Source organism: Leptidea sinapis, chromosome 43 (assembly GCF_905404315.1).
Source record: "Leptidea sinapis chromosome 43, ilLepSina1.1, whole genome shotgun sequence".
In the NCBI taxonomy this organism is placed as follows: domain Eukaryota; kingdom Metazoa; phylum Arthropoda; class Insecta; order Lepidoptera; family Pieridae; genus Leptidea; species Leptidea sinapis.
Window position 1 is genome coordinate 6,948,711 of NC_066307.1, and position 18,673 is coordinate 6,967,383.

At 33.3% G+C, this 18,673-nt stretch overlaps 3 protein-coding genes across 3 annotated transcripts; 1 reads left to right on the plus strand and 2 right to left on the minus strand.

Annotated features, from left to right (window-relative positions):
- Window positions 1–575: 575 nt before the first annotated feature.
- On the minus strand, window positions 576–3,083 carry LOC126976960 (probable arginine--tRNA ligase, mitochondrial). Its single transcript, XM_050825575.1, has 3 exons — window positions 2,941–3,083; window positions 1,767–2,862; window positions 576–1,590 (listed from the first exon to the last, which is right to left on the minus strand). Exons 1-3 carry the CDS (start codon window positions 2,974–2,976, stop codon window positions 1,091–1,093), a joined length of 1,632 nt encoding a protein of 543 aa, XP_050681532.1. The 5' UTR covers window positions 2,977–3,083; the 3' UTR covers window positions 576–1,090.
- A 1,567-nt stretch (window positions 3,084–4,650) lies between these two features.
- LOC126976966 (GDP-fucose transporter 1) lies at window positions 4,651–11,845 on the plus strand. Its single transcript, XM_050825598.1, has 5 exons — window positions 4,651–4,933; window positions 5,180–5,381; window positions 7,004–7,229; window positions 7,580–7,872; window positions 9,524–11,845. Exons 1-5 carry the CDS (start codon window positions 4,851–4,853, stop codon window positions 9,740–9,742), a joined length of 1,023 nt encoding a protein of 340 aa, XP_050681555.1. The 5' UTR covers window positions 4,651–4,850; the 3' UTR covers window positions 9,743–11,845.
- On the minus strand, window positions 11,351–14,587 carry LOC126976972 (iduronate 2-sulfatase). The gene is made up of 4 exons (XM_050825606.1): window positions 14,515–14,587; window positions 13,970–14,023; window positions 13,387–13,662; window positions 11,351–12,247 (listed from the first exon to the last, which is right to left on the minus strand). Exons 3-4 carry the CDS (start codon window positions 13,658–13,660, stop codon window positions 11,676–11,678), a joined length of 846 nt encoding a protein of 281 aa, XP_050681563.1. The 5' UTR covers window positions 13,661–13,662; window positions 13,970–14,023; window positions 14,515–14,587; the 3' UTR covers window positions 11,351–11,675.
- Between the last annotated feature and the right edge of the window lie 4,086 nt (window positions 14,588–18,673).

Here is an 18,673-nt window from a genome sequence, read left to right on the forward strand (position 1 = left end):
CTGGTGATACGGTATACACTGGCCATACAGTGGGAATGTCGTTGACCAGCCGGAAGACACTTGTGTCTTCTATTGAATCCTCTCTTGACCATTTTAACCCCAACAGTATCCAGTTTGTGCGTTTACCAGTAAAATATTTTTTCGTGTCACAGCTTTTCGACAACACCTCCCTTAAAGCCTCGCCTAGTATGAGAATACTGAATGTGGGTCTTGAAATCTCGAGCGATTGCCAATTCCGCGGTCATCTGGATTTCAAAGCTAAATTGGCTTCAAAGAAGCTGGGCATCATAAAAGGAAAAATAATGGCTATACTACAAGTTGACCCACATCGTTGCGTTTTACAAAGCGCAGGTGCGGCCACTGCTGCGGCGAAACGTCACAAACTTGGATATCATTCCTACCATCTAGATGTGTGGCGGTCCTCCACAGTGCGGTTTTCAAGCTTTCTTCCACATACCACAAAACTGTGGAAGGAGCTTCCTTGCGAGGTGTTTCTAGGATGGTATGACATGGGTAACATGAAAAAAAGAGCGTATATTTTTTTATGAAAGGTGGTAAATAAAATGATTCAGAAGTAACACTTTTTTAACTAATAGCTTATATTTCTTTGAAATGAGAGCTTCATACAAGTATGAAGTGCAAATTATTTAACACCTGCATAATTCCTGGTCTTAAGTAGATAAATCAGTCAAAATTAGGATTCACAAAACATGGCTAACTTGGAATCCGTCAGCACACAATGGAAATAAATATATTGAAGGTAAATTTGATGTAAATAATATAAGTAATGGTAAACGTAAAAATGAGAAATATTTGACATTCATTGCTATAATTTTTTTGACCTACATGAATGAAGTGATTTTGATTTGATTTAAGTGTCATCAGAATAAAGTTGGAATGAGACATCAGACAAGTGGCGGGAGAATAATAATAATAATAATTTGGAATAGAGCCACAGACGAAATACTGGAATGGAAGTGGTTGGAGGGGTCTTTTGCCGACTGGCAATTAACTATACAAAAAATATAATAATAATATTGTTAAATATAAAAATAATATTGTTTATCTTAGTAAAAGGCTATTATTATTATTACATTTCATACAGAGGTTTTATTCCTAAAATATTAAGAGAAGTTTTCAGAACTTGTCTAGCACAGTAAAATACAAGAAGCCTTTGTGAGGCAACATCATTACTTTCACCCTTCACTATGATTTTATTAAACATTTTATTTACATATCTTGATAATCTGAATAAATAATTTACTAAAATACATGCTTCATTCTCTTCATAAGCCTTTTTAAGTATATCATCAAATCTAGCCAGTTCGGCAATAACATCACCAATAATTTCTTCAGGTAAACATTCAGGGTTACAAAAGTCAGGCACAGGCACTTCCGAATTATTCTCCAAACTTTTGAGTCTGCAATGAAGGTATTGAAGCTTCACTCCACTGTCCCCTTCACTTTGCAAAGCTTTATCCCAACTGAACTCATAATCTTTTTGTCTCCTTTGCTTCAAATCATTGATAATAACAGCAGTGCTTCCGAGAATATCACAGGTTTCATCATTCATTGCTGATGTCCGAGTGTCTGAAAATTTCAGAAGACTACTAAATATTTATTTCACAATACCAATTATCATTCTGAGGATTTTCACACAAAAAGTCCAGATTTATAAGAATGTTAGAAATTATAATTGGAGTTTTTGCCAGTATTTCTGCAACTACAGACAAATATGATTATAAATACTATTATAATATACTTACTCTTAGATTGTAGCTGCTGATCATACATCTTGGTTTTTGCTTCATCCAATATATCATTAAGAAAGACAACATTACCACGTCTTGTACTCATGCCCCTAATTCTTCCAAATTTTACATGTTCACAAGCAGTAGCACATTTTTTGTTCAATCTTTTCATAATATCAAATAAAGAAACAAAATGATCTGCCTGGGCATTGTCTACAACATAAAGCATTTTGTCAAATTTGTGGGTTTCATACCTATTGAGTAATGCAGCTATATCTCTAGTTAAATATAATGAAGAATCATCACTTTTAACCAGTGTAACTTTCCTATTATTAACATAAGCAATCTTTTTTCCTGATTCATGGGTTGTTACGATATTTGCATCTTCTAACTCTTTGATTATATGCCTGATCGCTTGACTATTATAGTCAGATTCCCATTCAAATAGATCAAACTTTATTCGTAATCGTAAATACAATTTCTCTAATTCTTTAACTGTTATTTCTTTAATTTGTTTCCAATTTTGCAAATCCATTTTACCAGATTCTATTTCAGCAAAGTATTTAACAGCATCAATTTGTATATTTTTATCCTTCTCTGCTAATTTATTTGCCTCAACATAAATATTGTATAAAGTTTGTAGTGGATTATTTTTCAAAGTATTAACATCTATGTTTTTTAATTTTAAACCATATTGTAGGAGACCAAATTGAGTCCCCCAGTCACCTAAATAATTAATTTTTGTTACTTGATTTCTAAAATGTGTATTGATATTAGCAATGAAATTGCCAATTACTGTTGATCTCATATGACCCATATGAAATGGTTTAGCTATATTTGGGGAACTGAAATCAATAACAACTTTCTTAGGATTTGAAGTTATATCATATTCATTTTGTTTTATGCTATCAAGGACATTCTTAATTACAAGGTTACGATCAATTCTAAATGTTAATGCTTCTTCCGAATTTACATCAGATTTGAGTATATTTAATGATTCTGGTCTTGAGTTCATTTTAACAATATAAACATTTTGTGCATGTTGGTATGATACATGAGTGCTCTTGATACTTTTTATAGGGTATTCTTTCGTTAATGCTTGATTGACCGCCTGAAATACAAGTAGAATATTATTATATAATATGAGATATTTATTAACATTTTATAAATTAGATAACACCACTCAGACCTGATCTAATAGCATAGCTTTAAGTTTTGCGCTCATGTTTCAATACACAATGGAAATTCATTACAATATTACAAATCAATTACAAACAATATGAAAATGTACACAACAATAAATAAATTATTGAATGACCATTGTCTAAATGTCTACTACCAAAGAGAATTTAACCCCAAGTTCACTACAACAAGACTATTAACTTACTACTACAACATTTACAAATTTTGTATTGTGTACTTTTTTTTTGTCCTCTATGTTGTGTACTACAAAGACCAAACATTCATAAAAAAAATAAAAGTACTCTGTGGAACGTGTGGACCAAACAGACATTAGACTGAGAACTGAGAATAATATACTCTCGGACTCGGAGCTATTGCTGAAGTAGAATATAAATCTCGGACTAGGAACAATAGGTAATCAAGCCTAGAGAGCGCGCGTAAAAGAGCATTTTTCAATTTTATCTTTCTAAAAGGTTCGCTAGATGGCGTTGCTCTGACGACACATATGAATTGATTCAAAGCATTAAACGTCAAACATAGTTTTAAGAAGAGAAATATTCTGTCACTTACTCTGCCTTGACTGTTGTTTTATTTGATTCCGATTTCCGCTTTGCTTGTTTTGTTTGTCTAATTTGATTCTAGTTACCTACCTACATAATACTAGTATCTTCTGGTGTCCGTATAAAAGTAAGCCATCAAAAACATAACTTGTAATAAAAACCAAGTCTCGCAACTCACTTCTGCCCTAAGAGGTTGTGAGATCCATGTTACACAAAGCCGGTCAATTTATTTAGTCGCTACCTAAGGGTTTTTTCGTCGTTATTCCGTAATGAAATAACCCAACAACATTATATTTTATTTGTTTTCTAATGAGACACATTGTGTCTCCCAAGGAATATATATTTCAAAAAATTAGATTGTTTAGTGCTATGGCCAAGTCAAACTCATTCCTGCCGCCGAATTCCACCTTCACACAAGTCGGAAATAACGATCATGAAAGGACTATCACCGCTACCATATTTATGTTCTCCTTGCGTCTATGTTGTAATTCGTCATGTACATAGCGTTAGAATATATAGAGGTAAATTCGCGTCATACATACGACAATCTATTCTTCAATCATCAGGCGATCATACGCCTGGTATCAAAACACTGTATAATGCTTCTTATCTCATTTTCTCCCAGCTTAAATTTTATGAATTTATGTGTCTGTCTCATTCTCTCGCCGGCTGAATCCTATACATTTACCTGTTTGTGTCTCTATCGTCTCGCTTTTTCATTTCATCGAGTTTCAAATTACAACGATTTAAATGAAGTTTCATTTCAATAATTTCATATAAAACACGATTGTCTATCAAGTTGTCAAAAATAACGCAATCAACACACTGACATATAGACACGTTAATCTCCGTTATCGTTTGAATACCATTATAAATTTTAGTAATTGTGCAACATCTTTATCCATTTTACATGTACATTAGATGGACCTTGATAAGTTCTAGATTCAAGTATATGTAGTATACCAAATAGTTACCAACAATACACATGATTTATTTCTTAATTTTACCACATCCATTAGCTCGATATATCAGAGAAGATATTTGAGTTACGTGACAGATAGCCTAATAGTCTAGATACCAGGCCATAAACTCCAAAAAAAAGAAATACGTGACAGATGACAAAACTACAATTGACTAAATTTTAAAATGAAACACTGAAGGCCTGAAATCATTCCGACTGATTACTGAATTTCTGAAGTTTCATAATTCTGATTTTGTGATGGATGGAGCCCACAGACAGAACTCATAGAGCCTTGTTAAGCCTTAAGTGTTTAAAATTTGATTTAAACACAATATTTAATCAAAATCTAATTTGGGATCATCACCGGGTGGTGTATTTATTATTTACTTTTGTGACATGCGAAATAATAAAAGAATGGAACAACACGGAGATCTTTATTCGAGATACCTTAAAATATTTATCGTTGTTGCGTGCTATTGGTAAGATAAAAAAATATTGCCACGTAAATAATTTTTTAAAACATATTAATAGATTAGTTAGTTAAATACGCTTGAACTTCCGAGGTTCAGAACTGAGAAGCCGATACACACTGGTTTTTATTATGCTTGTATAATGTAAAACCATAAAATACAACTTGAAACGCAAACCACAAATATTACACGTAAATAGTACGTACCTACCACCTTTTTTTAGACTTGAGTAATATTATATTATTTTGTTTTTAGGGTAGTCTCAATCGCGACAGTATTTGTCAATAAAAGTCTATTGAGTGGTAAAGAAGTAGCTCTAGATGCTCCACTATTCATAACATGGTTCCAGTGTATAGTTTCATTCTCTATTTGCTTCACTCTAAGCAGGACAGGGGGTATACCAGGAGTCTTCCAGTTTCCGAAAGGCTCGCCATGGAGTTTTGATGTGATTAAGAAGGTGTTTTATTTAATTACTTTATCAATTTGGAATAGAAATAAAATAATTTTTTGAGTTATCTGATCAACACATTGACTCCCACCCTCTAGTGATGAAGAGGAAGTTCTCTTATCTATAGAAAGTGTCAAAGTTCTAAAATACAACCAACTGGCAAATGGTACAGGCTTAGATTATGGATTGGTCTCTGCTGTGTTCCAACTAGATACTGCACTACCCAAGAACAATTGTGTTTATATTACGGCAACTATTCGATGCTTGTGTTTGTGGCATCTTGATGTTCATTTTATTTTGCATTCGAATTAACACAATATGTAATACTTACCTATGATATGTGATCCTAGTGCCTTTCTTATCACTTAGCAAAGTTTAACAGAACATTTGGCACATCAATATCACACCTTATTCGAGACTGGCTCAGTTGGCCGCTTGGGTGTAGTATTAGTTGCCACTCTCCGACTACGCCTGTGGTATCTTGTTGGAGCGCAGCAGCAACCAATCCTTTATCTAAGGGTACAGGATACCCTTTCTTATAGATTGCTTGTAATGCTACAAACAGTCTTTGACATAAGTTAGTGAGTTTGGGTAGTGCAATATCATAGTGCTCTAAAACTGTATACACTATAAATGTTCTTAGGTACACATCATGTTGCTACAATGGTAACGTTAAATGAACCCAGGTTGAACTATTTAACTGTAATCGTAAAAAGAAATCTGAAAATTAAATTAAATAATTGGATTTTTCTATGGCACATGGGACAAGAAAGCAGGAAATAGGTGTCAGTGCCTATGTTAGTGTGTGGCTACTAGACTATTAACATGTTAACAATATGTTATGTTTCTAAAGTGATAACCCTCACTTCTTGGATTAATACACAAATAAAATTTGAAAAATTTTATGAATGATACAGGATTCGAACCCACAACCTCCGGCGTTCCGTGCCGGTGCTCTAACCAACTGAGCTAACCGTTCTAGTACCGCCTCGTTATAAAATTCTGTTTGCTTTGTTCAAATCTCAGGTTGTGGGTGGGATGAAGCCACAATTGTTTTTCAAATTTTATTTGTGTATTTACATGTTGTGGCAGTATGTGATAGTATGGAAAAATTTATTTATTCAGGTAAATTATGTATTTTTATTCTTGAATTTGTTTATGGTTGGGTAGCTCTACCTATGTGTTCATTTAATGTTGCGATTGTGGCTAAATGCTGTATATAATCCTTTTTAAATATCATCAGAAATACAGTTCTCATCAATCTTTCTTTCTTCATAGAGAACTATATTTTTCCAGATAAAACATTATCTGTGAATATTATAATAAATAAATAATCATCTCATTTCCTTAATAAAATAAATAGTCTTATTTATTTATTTTTTTATTTTATTTATTTATTTAATTCATATAAGCAATTTACTTCACTAATACTATCTATACTACTTCCCTACTTTATTAATTGATAAAAGAAAATTTTAGTGATATTTTTGTAACAGAGTATTTGTAATATTTTCCACAAATGCATTTGATTAATTTATGTCCCAACATATTCTTAGAATTAAAACTATATTATAATTGTGGTTATTGCTAATAATTACAGCTTGTTTAACACTACAACCATTTTTTTTCAGGTAATACCACTCTCAATAATGTTCACACTAATGATAGCAACCAATAATTTATGCTTGAAATATGTTGGCGTATCATTCTATTATATTGGCAGATCATTGACAACTGTATTCAATGTAATGTTCAGTTGGTTGCTACTCAGACAAAAGACCTCTTTTAGATGTATAATGTGCTGTGCCTTTATTGTATTTGGGTTCTACATTGGGGTCGATCAAGAAGAATTATTGGGCAAGTATTAACATAATGTATTTATTATTGCTTAATTATAAACAGTAGACATGTGTCGTTCATTAAATTTTTGAGAAAATGGCTCATTACATGTGACCTGTTCTATCAATTGATTGGTTCAGAACCGTTGCCACTTACCTACGTATGTAATTGCTAAGTACCTACTGACTGAGTAGCAGCTGACAAACTATGCATACCATATTAAATATTTGTATGTATCGAATAATTGTAATTATTACTATAATAACCATTGTTGTTAACTAATAAGTATTATTGTTTATATAATTAAATTATGTTAAAGGTTTTTTTATAAAATGTTTGTTTTTTGTTAAAATTTTTTTTCTTTTCAGGGTCGTTTTCACTAATTGGAACAGTATACGGTGTGGTTGGATCCCTTATGCTTTCCCTATATTCAATATTTACAAAATCTGTGCTACCTAGTGTCAATCAAGAAGTTTGGTTACTGTCATATTACAACAATGCATATTCAATATTCTTGTTCCTACCATTAATGGCATTGAATGGAGAGTTTCATGTTTTGTGGGAATACACAAACTACAATAGCACCTTATTTTGGATGCAAATGTTTATTGGCGGCCTGTGTGGATTTGCAATAGGATATGTTACATCACTGCAAATTAAAGTAAGTTAAAAATTTAAAAAAAGTTTTCAAGTTCAACTGGTAAATATAATTTACACAAGCTCAGCTAAACTACACTGGTTGACTTGGCATATATTCGATTATGCCCTGCCCATTACCGTGCAGTGCTGTTCAGGATTGTCAATTGAAACCTAAATTATCAGCGGAATTGCAATTTAGCTCATAAGACATAAAATGTTAAGGCTAAGCGTATGCTGAGACTTTGATAATGCAGGGGCATGCAGCGCAGGGTAGAGCAGCTTTATAATATATGTACAGATTAAGAGCTGCGTACGCTGTGGCGCAGACACGTAATAGCGCCGGCACATATTTCTGCTCGATTCGTGCATGTGTTTTACCGCTACTTCTTAGAACGGATCATTTAATTGAATTAGTGTGTTGTGAACCTTGTTTGTATTATACTAATCATACAGACTATTTAAGAAATACATTAAAAGAGTTAATACTAGACATCGCAAACGTGTCTTGCTGTGTCGTAGCATACGCTTGTGACCTATGTTTGCCTCGCCTGCCCTGCCCTGCGAAATTTGTACTGTACTGATCTGGGTTTCCTGCATTTGAGCATTTGCTTAGCCTAACTCTCATTAGCCGAGTAATGTCACCAGCTATGGCGCCTTACGAATACAAATATTTTTATTCAAAATCGAATTTTCAATTACTTATTGAACATCAAAAACTAAAAAAAACTTGAGAATGGGCGCTAGAAACTCAGCGAAGTGTTTTAAACAAAAAAAAGTCCTTTTCCTTCCATTTATTATATATAAGTAACCACAAATAGTGGGATAAACTTAGGAATTTGTCATGATAGACAGTAGGAGTTTAGTTTATTAGTTGATGACATAGCCAAGACCATGACTTACCATTTTAGCAGGACCTTGTTCTAAGAATAATTGCCACCAGCACTATGTTCTTCATAGGGGGTCATGTGGCCTTTTATGTGTGTGCAAAGTTTCATTTAAATTGGGTTAACAAGTCTCAAGTTTTTGTTGAAAATACATACACACAAACATTCTCTTTTATATTATAAAATATATAGATTGTAAATGATATAACAAGTGTAAAATATATAACTTGATTGATAATTTATTGGATGTAATTGCCCAACATTTATTACATAGAATTCTAATGTCATGGTTCTGGTTGTTGTGTTACAATCTTGTCATGATAGGAAATTCGATTTTTAATCTAGAAATAAAACACTCATTTTGGAGTCAGTACTATGCTGGTAAACTAATATAAATGTTAATGATAGAAAATAGAGATGAAACCGATAGTGATTTGGGCGGATACCGGATATTAGGCAACCTACAAGGGCAGAGCGCCGGATATTCGGGCCCTTATCGCGTTCTTCGACATCTGCTAAGCGAATCAAAGCAGAGGAAACTAGATCTAACATCACATGTGAAGTTCGTGACACTTTTTGGGGCTGTTTCAATGAAGTGGCATAGGGTAATATTACAGGGCTATTTTCAGTTTACTATCCAGAACCCATCTCAATACCGAATCAGTTATGCCACCAGATAGTGCATTCAAGACCAGTTACCGTATATTCATTTCACCTTTAATAGAAAAGCTAATTTTAATTCTACAATAATTGTAATTGATTGATAAAACTTTCTATACCAATTTGCAGGTAACTTCCCCACTGACACATAACATATCGGGCACAGCTAAAGCATGCGCACAAACTGTGATAGCGACACAATGGTATAATGAAGCAAAGAACTCCTTGTGGTGGTCTTCTAATATTATTGTGCTAGCAAGTACCGCAATGTATGCACGGTTTAAACAGATTGAAATGGAAGTTAGTTCAAGAAAGATTGTACCCGAAGATGAAAAGAATTTAGTTTAGTAAGCAGGTATAGCTTACAATTATAATAGAGGCTGTCTAATTGATGTCAATTAAGTCTAAATATATCAATGCACCATTATTGCTAATATGTAGAGACCGGATTATATGCTACAAAAAATGCCCAAAATATGCATACAAATATGCAAGTAAAATAGCAAAAATATGCACGAAAATCCATTAAAAGGGCCAAAATATGCATTCAATTAAACGGAAAAAAATAAAAAGTCAATTTTTTTTTTTTTTTTATTTTATCAAGGTTTATACTGACAATCGTATTTGTTAAAAAAAAACTATTACAAGATATACCTACTTAGGTAACAATGAAATTTAATTTACCTCTAAAAATATGTACTACTAATAAGTACTTTTCTAAATGTTCTGTAGACAAATTGTGTCTACGATCGCTTAGTAAATTTTTATAAGCGGAAAAGGAGCTACTTCTTCATCTACTGAGGTTACTGGGCAGAATTTAAATTAGGGTGGAATGTCTAGGCTTCCTATGAAAAGCATCGAATGATGAGCGAGATCGAGCGAAAATATGCATAATCATTTACTATTAAAAGGTACTAAATATGCATAAGCATATGCAATTTGCATATGCATATAATGGGGTCTCTACTAATATGTATGTTATTTTATTGTTTTGTTACTTAGTTTAGTTTAAAGTTAGTCTGTAACATATTATGTATGTTTCATTAGTTATTATTATGAAAGTTATTTTTTTTATAATATTGTGAGGATAGGGTATTCTATCTCACACACTAGATATTTATTTAATTAGTCATGTAAATATAAAATAATTTTATATTCTAAGAGCAACTTAGTTTTAAAATTGTTTTTGAGAAATGTTTTTCAAATTCTTTAGACAATTGTGAATCTTTCAGTTGAAAGACATATTGCAAAACATGAGCTAAGCTTGTATATCTCTGTTATGTATATTTTAGCATGATGTATTTCAGTCTACCAGAGATTATGTGAATAATTTATTAACTGATTTCAAGGTAGTTTGTACATAATATAATATCCATACATATTTAGTAATTCCAAGTACCAATATTCCAAGAACCCACTCGATTCTGCAGGTACATGTTTTTTTTTTACTAAACTAATTTAAATGAGAGTTTAGAGAGTAAGCAATGTATAAGCCATAGGTTGCTCATAAAAATTTGGCTGCAAGTACCTGTAATTAATTTTAGTAACATTAATTTTCTGATGTAAAATGCACCCATATGTTTTTTCAATAAATTGTATGTCATTTTAAAGGAAATTATGTCAAAAATTGAAAAACATGGTTGCCAGCTCTCTCAGGTATAAACAGATACATTTTTGTTAATAAATTGTAGTCATCTATTTTTTTTTTAATTTTAATACATCATTTGAAGTTTTCTATTCATTAATCAATAAACATTGTTTAAAAGTTAAACAATGCGCATAAAGTAAAAACAAAAACAATAGGTACAATACACATACACATACTCTTTGATGTTTAAGGAAAATAATATGTGATGTCCAAGGTGAATCAACTATCAATAAGTGAAGTTACTAGCTACATAATAAGTTTTATAACATTTGTATGTATTTATTGTATATGTGATGCTACTGCTACAATTTTTTTTTACAATATAATTTTGTATAATTTTATTAACTTTTATTTTATTTTTTCTTCTGACATGTCTAAATGTGACTTTTAATTTTGTAAATTTTACTGGTGAAGGTGTTATACCAGATTGTAGTAACTTTTTTTCCATTGTGCATATTATACTGTTTGTTTCCTTAAATAAATAAAAAAATTATTGCGAGTGTAAGACATAGTTTCTCACGCACACTACAGTATTAAACCTGGTGTGTTTTTATCTGTTGTCTAACAACAAGAGACTATCTAAAGTATCTAAGGTACACATGCAGACGAAATGGGGGACATAATCTTGTAATACTATAAGTTAACCTGAGTCCTAAGCATTTTTGAAAGTTTTTTTCTTGTGTGTAAATATGTTTTGCAGTCAAAAATATTATAAGATTCGTCAGGGTCCATTTCGTGATCGTATAACTCTATGCCATGTATTGTATTCCAATCTTTTGTAAATAAACTGCTGTTGAAACTTATCCATTCTGTGTATCGGTATTTTTTTGTTCGAATGCTGTACCCCATTATTTTTATTTCTCTAAGACGTGGCTTGTCTGAATTATGTTCTGGGTAGACACTGGGGCGTGGGTACTGGCTAATCGCAAATGCTTTCTCTATCTTTCCCTGCGATCCTTTCATTAAGGATACTAGACTTTTCCCTTCGAAACATAGAAGTGCTTTATCATTAGATCCCTTACAGTTTGGTATGTCTTTATTTAAGTTAACGAGATCCAGTATAGTTGGAAATATATCAATAAGTTCAACTGGGGTGTCTACCACTCTTGGCGCAGTTTCAGGAATGTTAAAAATTAACGGTACTTTCAAGGCAACATCAAAGTTACTGTATTTCGCCCACATACCGTTTTCACCAAGTGACCAACCTGGAAGTTAAAAAAAATATTTAATAGTTACCTGCTAGAAAAAGCGAATAGATATCAATGTGTTCGTGGGGCGTACTTAAAGTTTCCAAAATGAGAAAGAAACAGAGTTCTATGAATGGCCAGAAATTAATATATTGTTTCTTAAAACATTTCTGTTATTCTTGAAGCACGTTTTCATTTTATTAACTAATTTTGAAAACTTGGATCATCTGTGGTGACCTCGTAAATATAATATTTTTTCTATCTCGTCTGTTGATGAAAATCGTTGAAAAAAGGAGGAATTTAGGAATAAGTAAAGCGACTTATTGCTAATTTTTTGGGAACAATAAACTCACAAGTTTCCAAGTCAGGACTGTAGGTAGGAGAAGTCTGAGGAAGGTAACGTTTTTCACATTCAATCATTAATTTCTCTTTACGGCCGTGTGATAAATGGAATTGATAAAGATGATACAGCGTTTACTGTTATTTTAACGTCAATAAATTCCGGCTAAGAGAGTCTTCGACGCCACAAAAGCGACGTTTTCACTGAGAAAACAGCTTTTTTACGTCGAAATGTTTGTATTAGATTTATTGTATTTGACTCATGCCTAAACTTAAATCAGGGTAAGTCACATGCCTTGTATGTTTAGATCATACAGCGCACCCTATCCAATGTTTTTTTTTGTTGTCAGACTGACGGGACCATCACCATCACGAAAATCATCACTATGATTGACAATAGGCTGCATGGGTTTGACTCCATTACCTGTTTGCGTTTGAAATCTGCAAACCAGCTAAGAATTTAATGCTTTATCACTTAAAGACGTGCAAAGCTTTGCTTAGCTTTCAGATTTTAAATCAAATCAAAATCACATTATTCATGTCTGTCAAGGATATACATTTATGATATATACACTCCGGGAAACGTTGAGCTTTGATGAGAAGAAGTGGCAAGAATCTCATTGCCACTCTTTTAAATGAACAATTACAGCTTCGTCGTTTAACAAATAAATTACAATGCATTTAAGTAAATTGTAAAGTGATGCAACAAAACCAACTAACAAGTGAGTCTCAGTCTCGTCCGCTCATGAATGACTCAATAAAATTTCAGCTATTAAAACAATTACTATTGTAGTATAAACTATTTGAGATATACGCACCGTGATCGCTGGTGATAACAATAACAGTGTTCGTTTTATCCACATACTTCAGTAGTTGTCCGATTAAAGCATCTACGTATAATGAGGCAGCATAGTAGCTTTGCCTGATCTTCAACGTCCATTCTGGGGGCATCGTGCCAAAAGGGAAGGAAATGTTAAGCCGCTTCATATCGTCTCTTCTACGTATGTCTGTCCAAGGATGCCAGGCTACGATTGGTACTGATTCGGGAAAAGTGGGAAATGTCGGTGGTTTCACACTCGCCATTGGTACCATTGCTGTAAATTTGTTTCTCAAAAATTATATAATCTATGTTTTAAGTTTCTAGATATGTATATATTCACACGTAATTTTATGGTAAACTGAATGGAGTCAACCTTAGGTATTAGAGGGGATATAAATTTTAAATGCTCATAAGCATTTAAAGCTAAATTTGTATGTACAAATTATATAATTTAAATAAACTTTTATTATTAATTAAAACACGCGAACCATTAACTGCAAGCCTAACCTGTTTCTCAACCTCGGATTATTTTTGTCCTAGCGTATATCTAGCCTAATTATGAAATAAAACGGGTTACCAACCTAGATATTTTCTTAGAAATTTCAGTGGAATGTGTGGTTTATGAACTCCCACAGCTAGAAAAAAGGGCCGACTCTTATTTTTTGACTTTAAAAATCTGACAGATTCATTTACTATTTCTATATCTGGTAATGAGCTGCCCGGTTGATCCTTCAATCTAACCGGACATATTAAATTAGCCTGCAACTCTTTTGTAATGGGGTCTCTGCAAACAGCTGCATCTTTGTATATTTCTGTTGGGGCATGATATGGTTTCTGTGACCAGCTATATGGGTAGTCATCTGTAAAGTTGGAGCTCTGACCAGGGTGAAAGACTTTGCCGTATGATCGTGTTTCATATCCTTGTTCTTTAAAGAATTGGGGCAATGTGGTGAAATTCGCAATCTCATCACGCCAATAGCTATAGAAATCATATAGCCGCAAGGAGTCAGGGCGTCGACCTGTCAAAATCGAATTTCTACTAGGTGCACACAATGCTTGCTAAAATGGAAAAAAAAATTAAAGATGCAAACCGGTCAAAAAATATCACCAATATACTACCGTCTACCTGCGCAAAAGCGTTTTTGAAACTTATTCCTTTTCCCGCATATTTTTGAATGTTTGGCATATCGACTTCCGAGTGAAGAAAAAAGCGCAAATCGTCCAATACAATAAAAACAACATTCAATGGCCTGCTATTCGTTTGTCGTATTAATATGAACGTTATAGAAACACAGAGAGTTATAAAATAATTCTTTATTGATGTCATTTCATCACAAAAAAGGACAGTACTAAAAGAGAAAGTTATAGCTTATCTCTACTATTAAATTGGTAACTAGACAGAAAATTCAAAATAGACCATTGTTAATGTTTTCCACAGATTCCAATTCCAGTCCACTTATGGATAGAGATTAGAGAATATCACTTGACACTGACAGCTGGTGGCTCGGTGGGTGTACCATTGTATTCGGGTCAATGACTATTGTATGTTTGTACCAGGGAACGCATATAAAACATGGAAGCATTTCTGACCCTTTAAAGTTGCGCAACTAAAACTATACCGTGAGTGGGCACGGCTTACAAACTGTACCCGCACGCGGAACAGTTCGGTTAGGTGAGTGAGTACGATCGAATCCTGGTCGGACGGGATTTTAAAACATAAAATACATTTATGTGTTATAAAGTTGTGCAGAAATTAAACGGATCGTGGTCCCAAGGGGAATTGAATCACTTGTCAGGTGTAAGTAGACCAATTACTTAAAAATAGCATAAAATGTATTTTATTTGAGGGACGGCGTTATGCATACTGTATGTAGAAGCGCATTTTACAATTTTTTGACACAGAACTAAAATATTATATATTTAGTTATTAACAGATTGGGTTTTAATTTTGCCTTTTGGTAGGATGGTATTCCGCCGTGTTTTTTTGTTTTTCAGTAATGTTCACTTTTTTCGACTCTGTCTACCTCTATCTATATTAAAAAATGTGTAAGTGCCTTATTAAGTCTTATTTCTAATTTAGATCCCTATAAGATAGGAGTCGTTAAGATTATGGATAAAAGCTGTTCAATTAGAGACATAGAAATGATTACTAATGATACACCTATTAGACATCTCAAATGTGATCACTCCAATTTAAAAATGAAGATTTCTATTTATACAATAAGAAATTCACGATGCTTTCTAAAAGCGCTGTACCGATTTGTATCAGAAGTATTTATTTCGCTCGATGGCAATACGGTTTTATTCAACATATACTTAATTCCAAAAAAAAAAAACACCACACGTACTACATTGCAAGAAGTAACTGCTTGATATAGTCATCTCGCCCAAAACTAAATTTACTTACAATTTTTCACGGAGTTTAAATTATAATATGCTTGTAATAAAGTGCGTCATTTAAACATTTCTAATATTAAATTATATTCAGTGTAACTAAATTTCGATAAACCATATCGATTTTGTTTGTAAGTTTTGTGTGAATTCATTTATTATTTAAGAATAAAAAAAATAATCCTCAAAAATTATTAAATGAAACCAGTGCCAGCCATATTCTCCTGTTGCACCAGAAGAATCACAGAAGCGTTGCCGGCCTTTTAGAAAAGTATACGCATTTTTTTTAATGTATACACTAATCTATCTAATATGTATAGTTCAAAAATCCATTTCTTACTGATACATACATAACGCATACATCGTCCACATACCTGACCAACATTGACAATATGTCAAGCGCGCGAGCCTGTTACCTTTGGTTACCGTAATCATGTTTTAGAGACTGAGCGTTAGTAGGTAGAATAAAACAACTGCTTGAGTAATATGAGGAATATATAATATTTAAATTCCGGTACACGATTTATTTATTCAAAATCCTTAAAGCTAATTAGCCAATTACAATTGTTATTATAAAAATTATTTACAAAATTAGATGTTACACACCAATTACAAAGCTTACATTTTGACCAATAGTTAAATGTTTAATTTAATTAGGATTAAGGATAATACAATGTGCTCTATATCGGTCTAATGCTGTCGTAGTAAAACATGTCTTGCTTGCTGGCCAGCTGCCGACTTCCATAACAGCGTGTATCGAGCATCATAGACCAAGTATAGTAACTGGACATCGGTTTGGCGTGGCCAACATGAGACATATAATATCCTATAGTATACATTGGCACATACTATAAGACAAGTGTCCTTTCACTATCACTTTTACATCGTAAAACACAACATTGCACAATATTTCCTTCGATTCTACTTAAAATTGTCTCTGATGTTGAATAAATAGTGGATATTTCACACGTTTCACAACAATAGTAGCATGTTTTTATAGACGCAAATAAAAGTTAACAAAATATCTGTGCAGCGCTGTCAAGCTTGTTGTTGTTGAAAAAACCTGCACGCATGGCGAAACAAGAAATCTAATCACTCTATCTCATTTCTTTACTTAAGACTCCCATAAGTTTTCCTTTTTCTCGTGTGAGTGAGACGGAAGCTATCAATTAGTCTAGTTACTATACCAATGTCGAGCATCGACGTGATAGAATGGCGTGCCTCATTCATTAAAGCTGAAGGGATAGAAGAGACGCTCTTTTAATTTAGTAGCGTATGCGGAGCCATTCTGTGAGTTTGTGTAATGCGGAGCATACGACTGGTCACGTCGAGTATAACTGCGGTCTTCGAGAGAACGTGACGATGCTTATACTTCGATGAGATGACAGCTGGTGATCTGCATGATTCTGTCTTGATGTACACCATTATTTAACTGTTAATAATTTAATAATAAAAATAATAATTTATTTAAGTGCCGATATAAAATATGTTCTTTTTCGAACGAATCTGTCTGCAAACGCTATTACGGCTAATTTGCACGATTTATATTTCTGTGATCTCTAATTATTCTACGAAGGTATGTCGTTAAAGATTAGGTATTAGAAATTTATATTAACTGATGTTATTTGTTGTAGGTACAGCTACAAAGTCATGGCGAGAACCAATCACGTAAATGACGTTGGGTGAATGATAAAATAAGTGATAAAGCACATTCTAATATCGACCTAGATATAACACTCTTTATTTTATGCAGCGATAGTTTAATATATTGTGACTTAATTGTGTGAATTTTTGGCACTAATAATCAACAGTAGATAGTATAATAATACTGCTTCCATGTTGTACACTGTCTCTAAATTATGTACTTTATAGTTTACACCTTAGATTAAATATTATTATGGTGTGTAGTGTGTAGTATAATTGTTTTGTTGCGAGATTTTTATATCATATGTAGATAGTAATAAAAACGTTGCTGTTTACGAGCATGACGCATGAACCAACCATCGCCTCTCTCGACCATATTTTAGGGAAGGGTACGACCCGCCCCAAGTCGCCGCCACAAGCAGTGGCATTAAGCGAGCATGACGATGCCTGTCACGAGAACTCTACCAAATAACAAAAGATAATGTTCATCCACGTATATCAATACTCACTAAAATGCCTTTAAGCTCCCAGACTACTCATTTTTTTCCAACACCTCCAACAAATTTCGTTAATGTATACAAAAACTTACTTGCCCCGCCCACTCACGGTATAAATTATAAATAAAAGCATTCCTCCCGCGCTATCCAGTAGTGAAATCAGCATGAAAATCAGTGAAGTAGTTTATGAGTTTATCGCGAAACGACAGACAAACAGACGCGGCAAAGGACTTTGTTTTATAATATGTGGTGATAGAGGCTCTTGCTGTTTGACAACCGATAAAAACAGGCCACAAATATTAGTTTAGTGTTCGTGAAAAGGTACGTCTTACACCCGCGATATGTCATATGTATGACACTTTGTGTTAGTGTGCGTGAATTGCCTTGTTTATTAACACGGCTTTACTCACGTTTTATCGGTGTGGATACCTACTAGATTCGGGTATTTATTAGGTTAGTTAGGTTAGGTTAGATTATATTAGGATCAATAGGGTGAATGTTTTGGCTCGCAATAAAAACTTTGTGTCTCGCAAGCTGCTGGAAGCCATAGAAAATGACCGTCGATCTAATTTTAATAGAGACAAGGGTTGGGCTCTGCCTCCTATTTGGAAATCAGTGTTAGAAAACGCATCTCGCAATGAGACCCATAATGCCGATGATCACGTAGTGGGCATTGTGAGTACACTTTGTACACCCGTGGACACCAATAGTGACAAAGTGTCAGTGATACCGTGCTCGTCATCATCACCACCG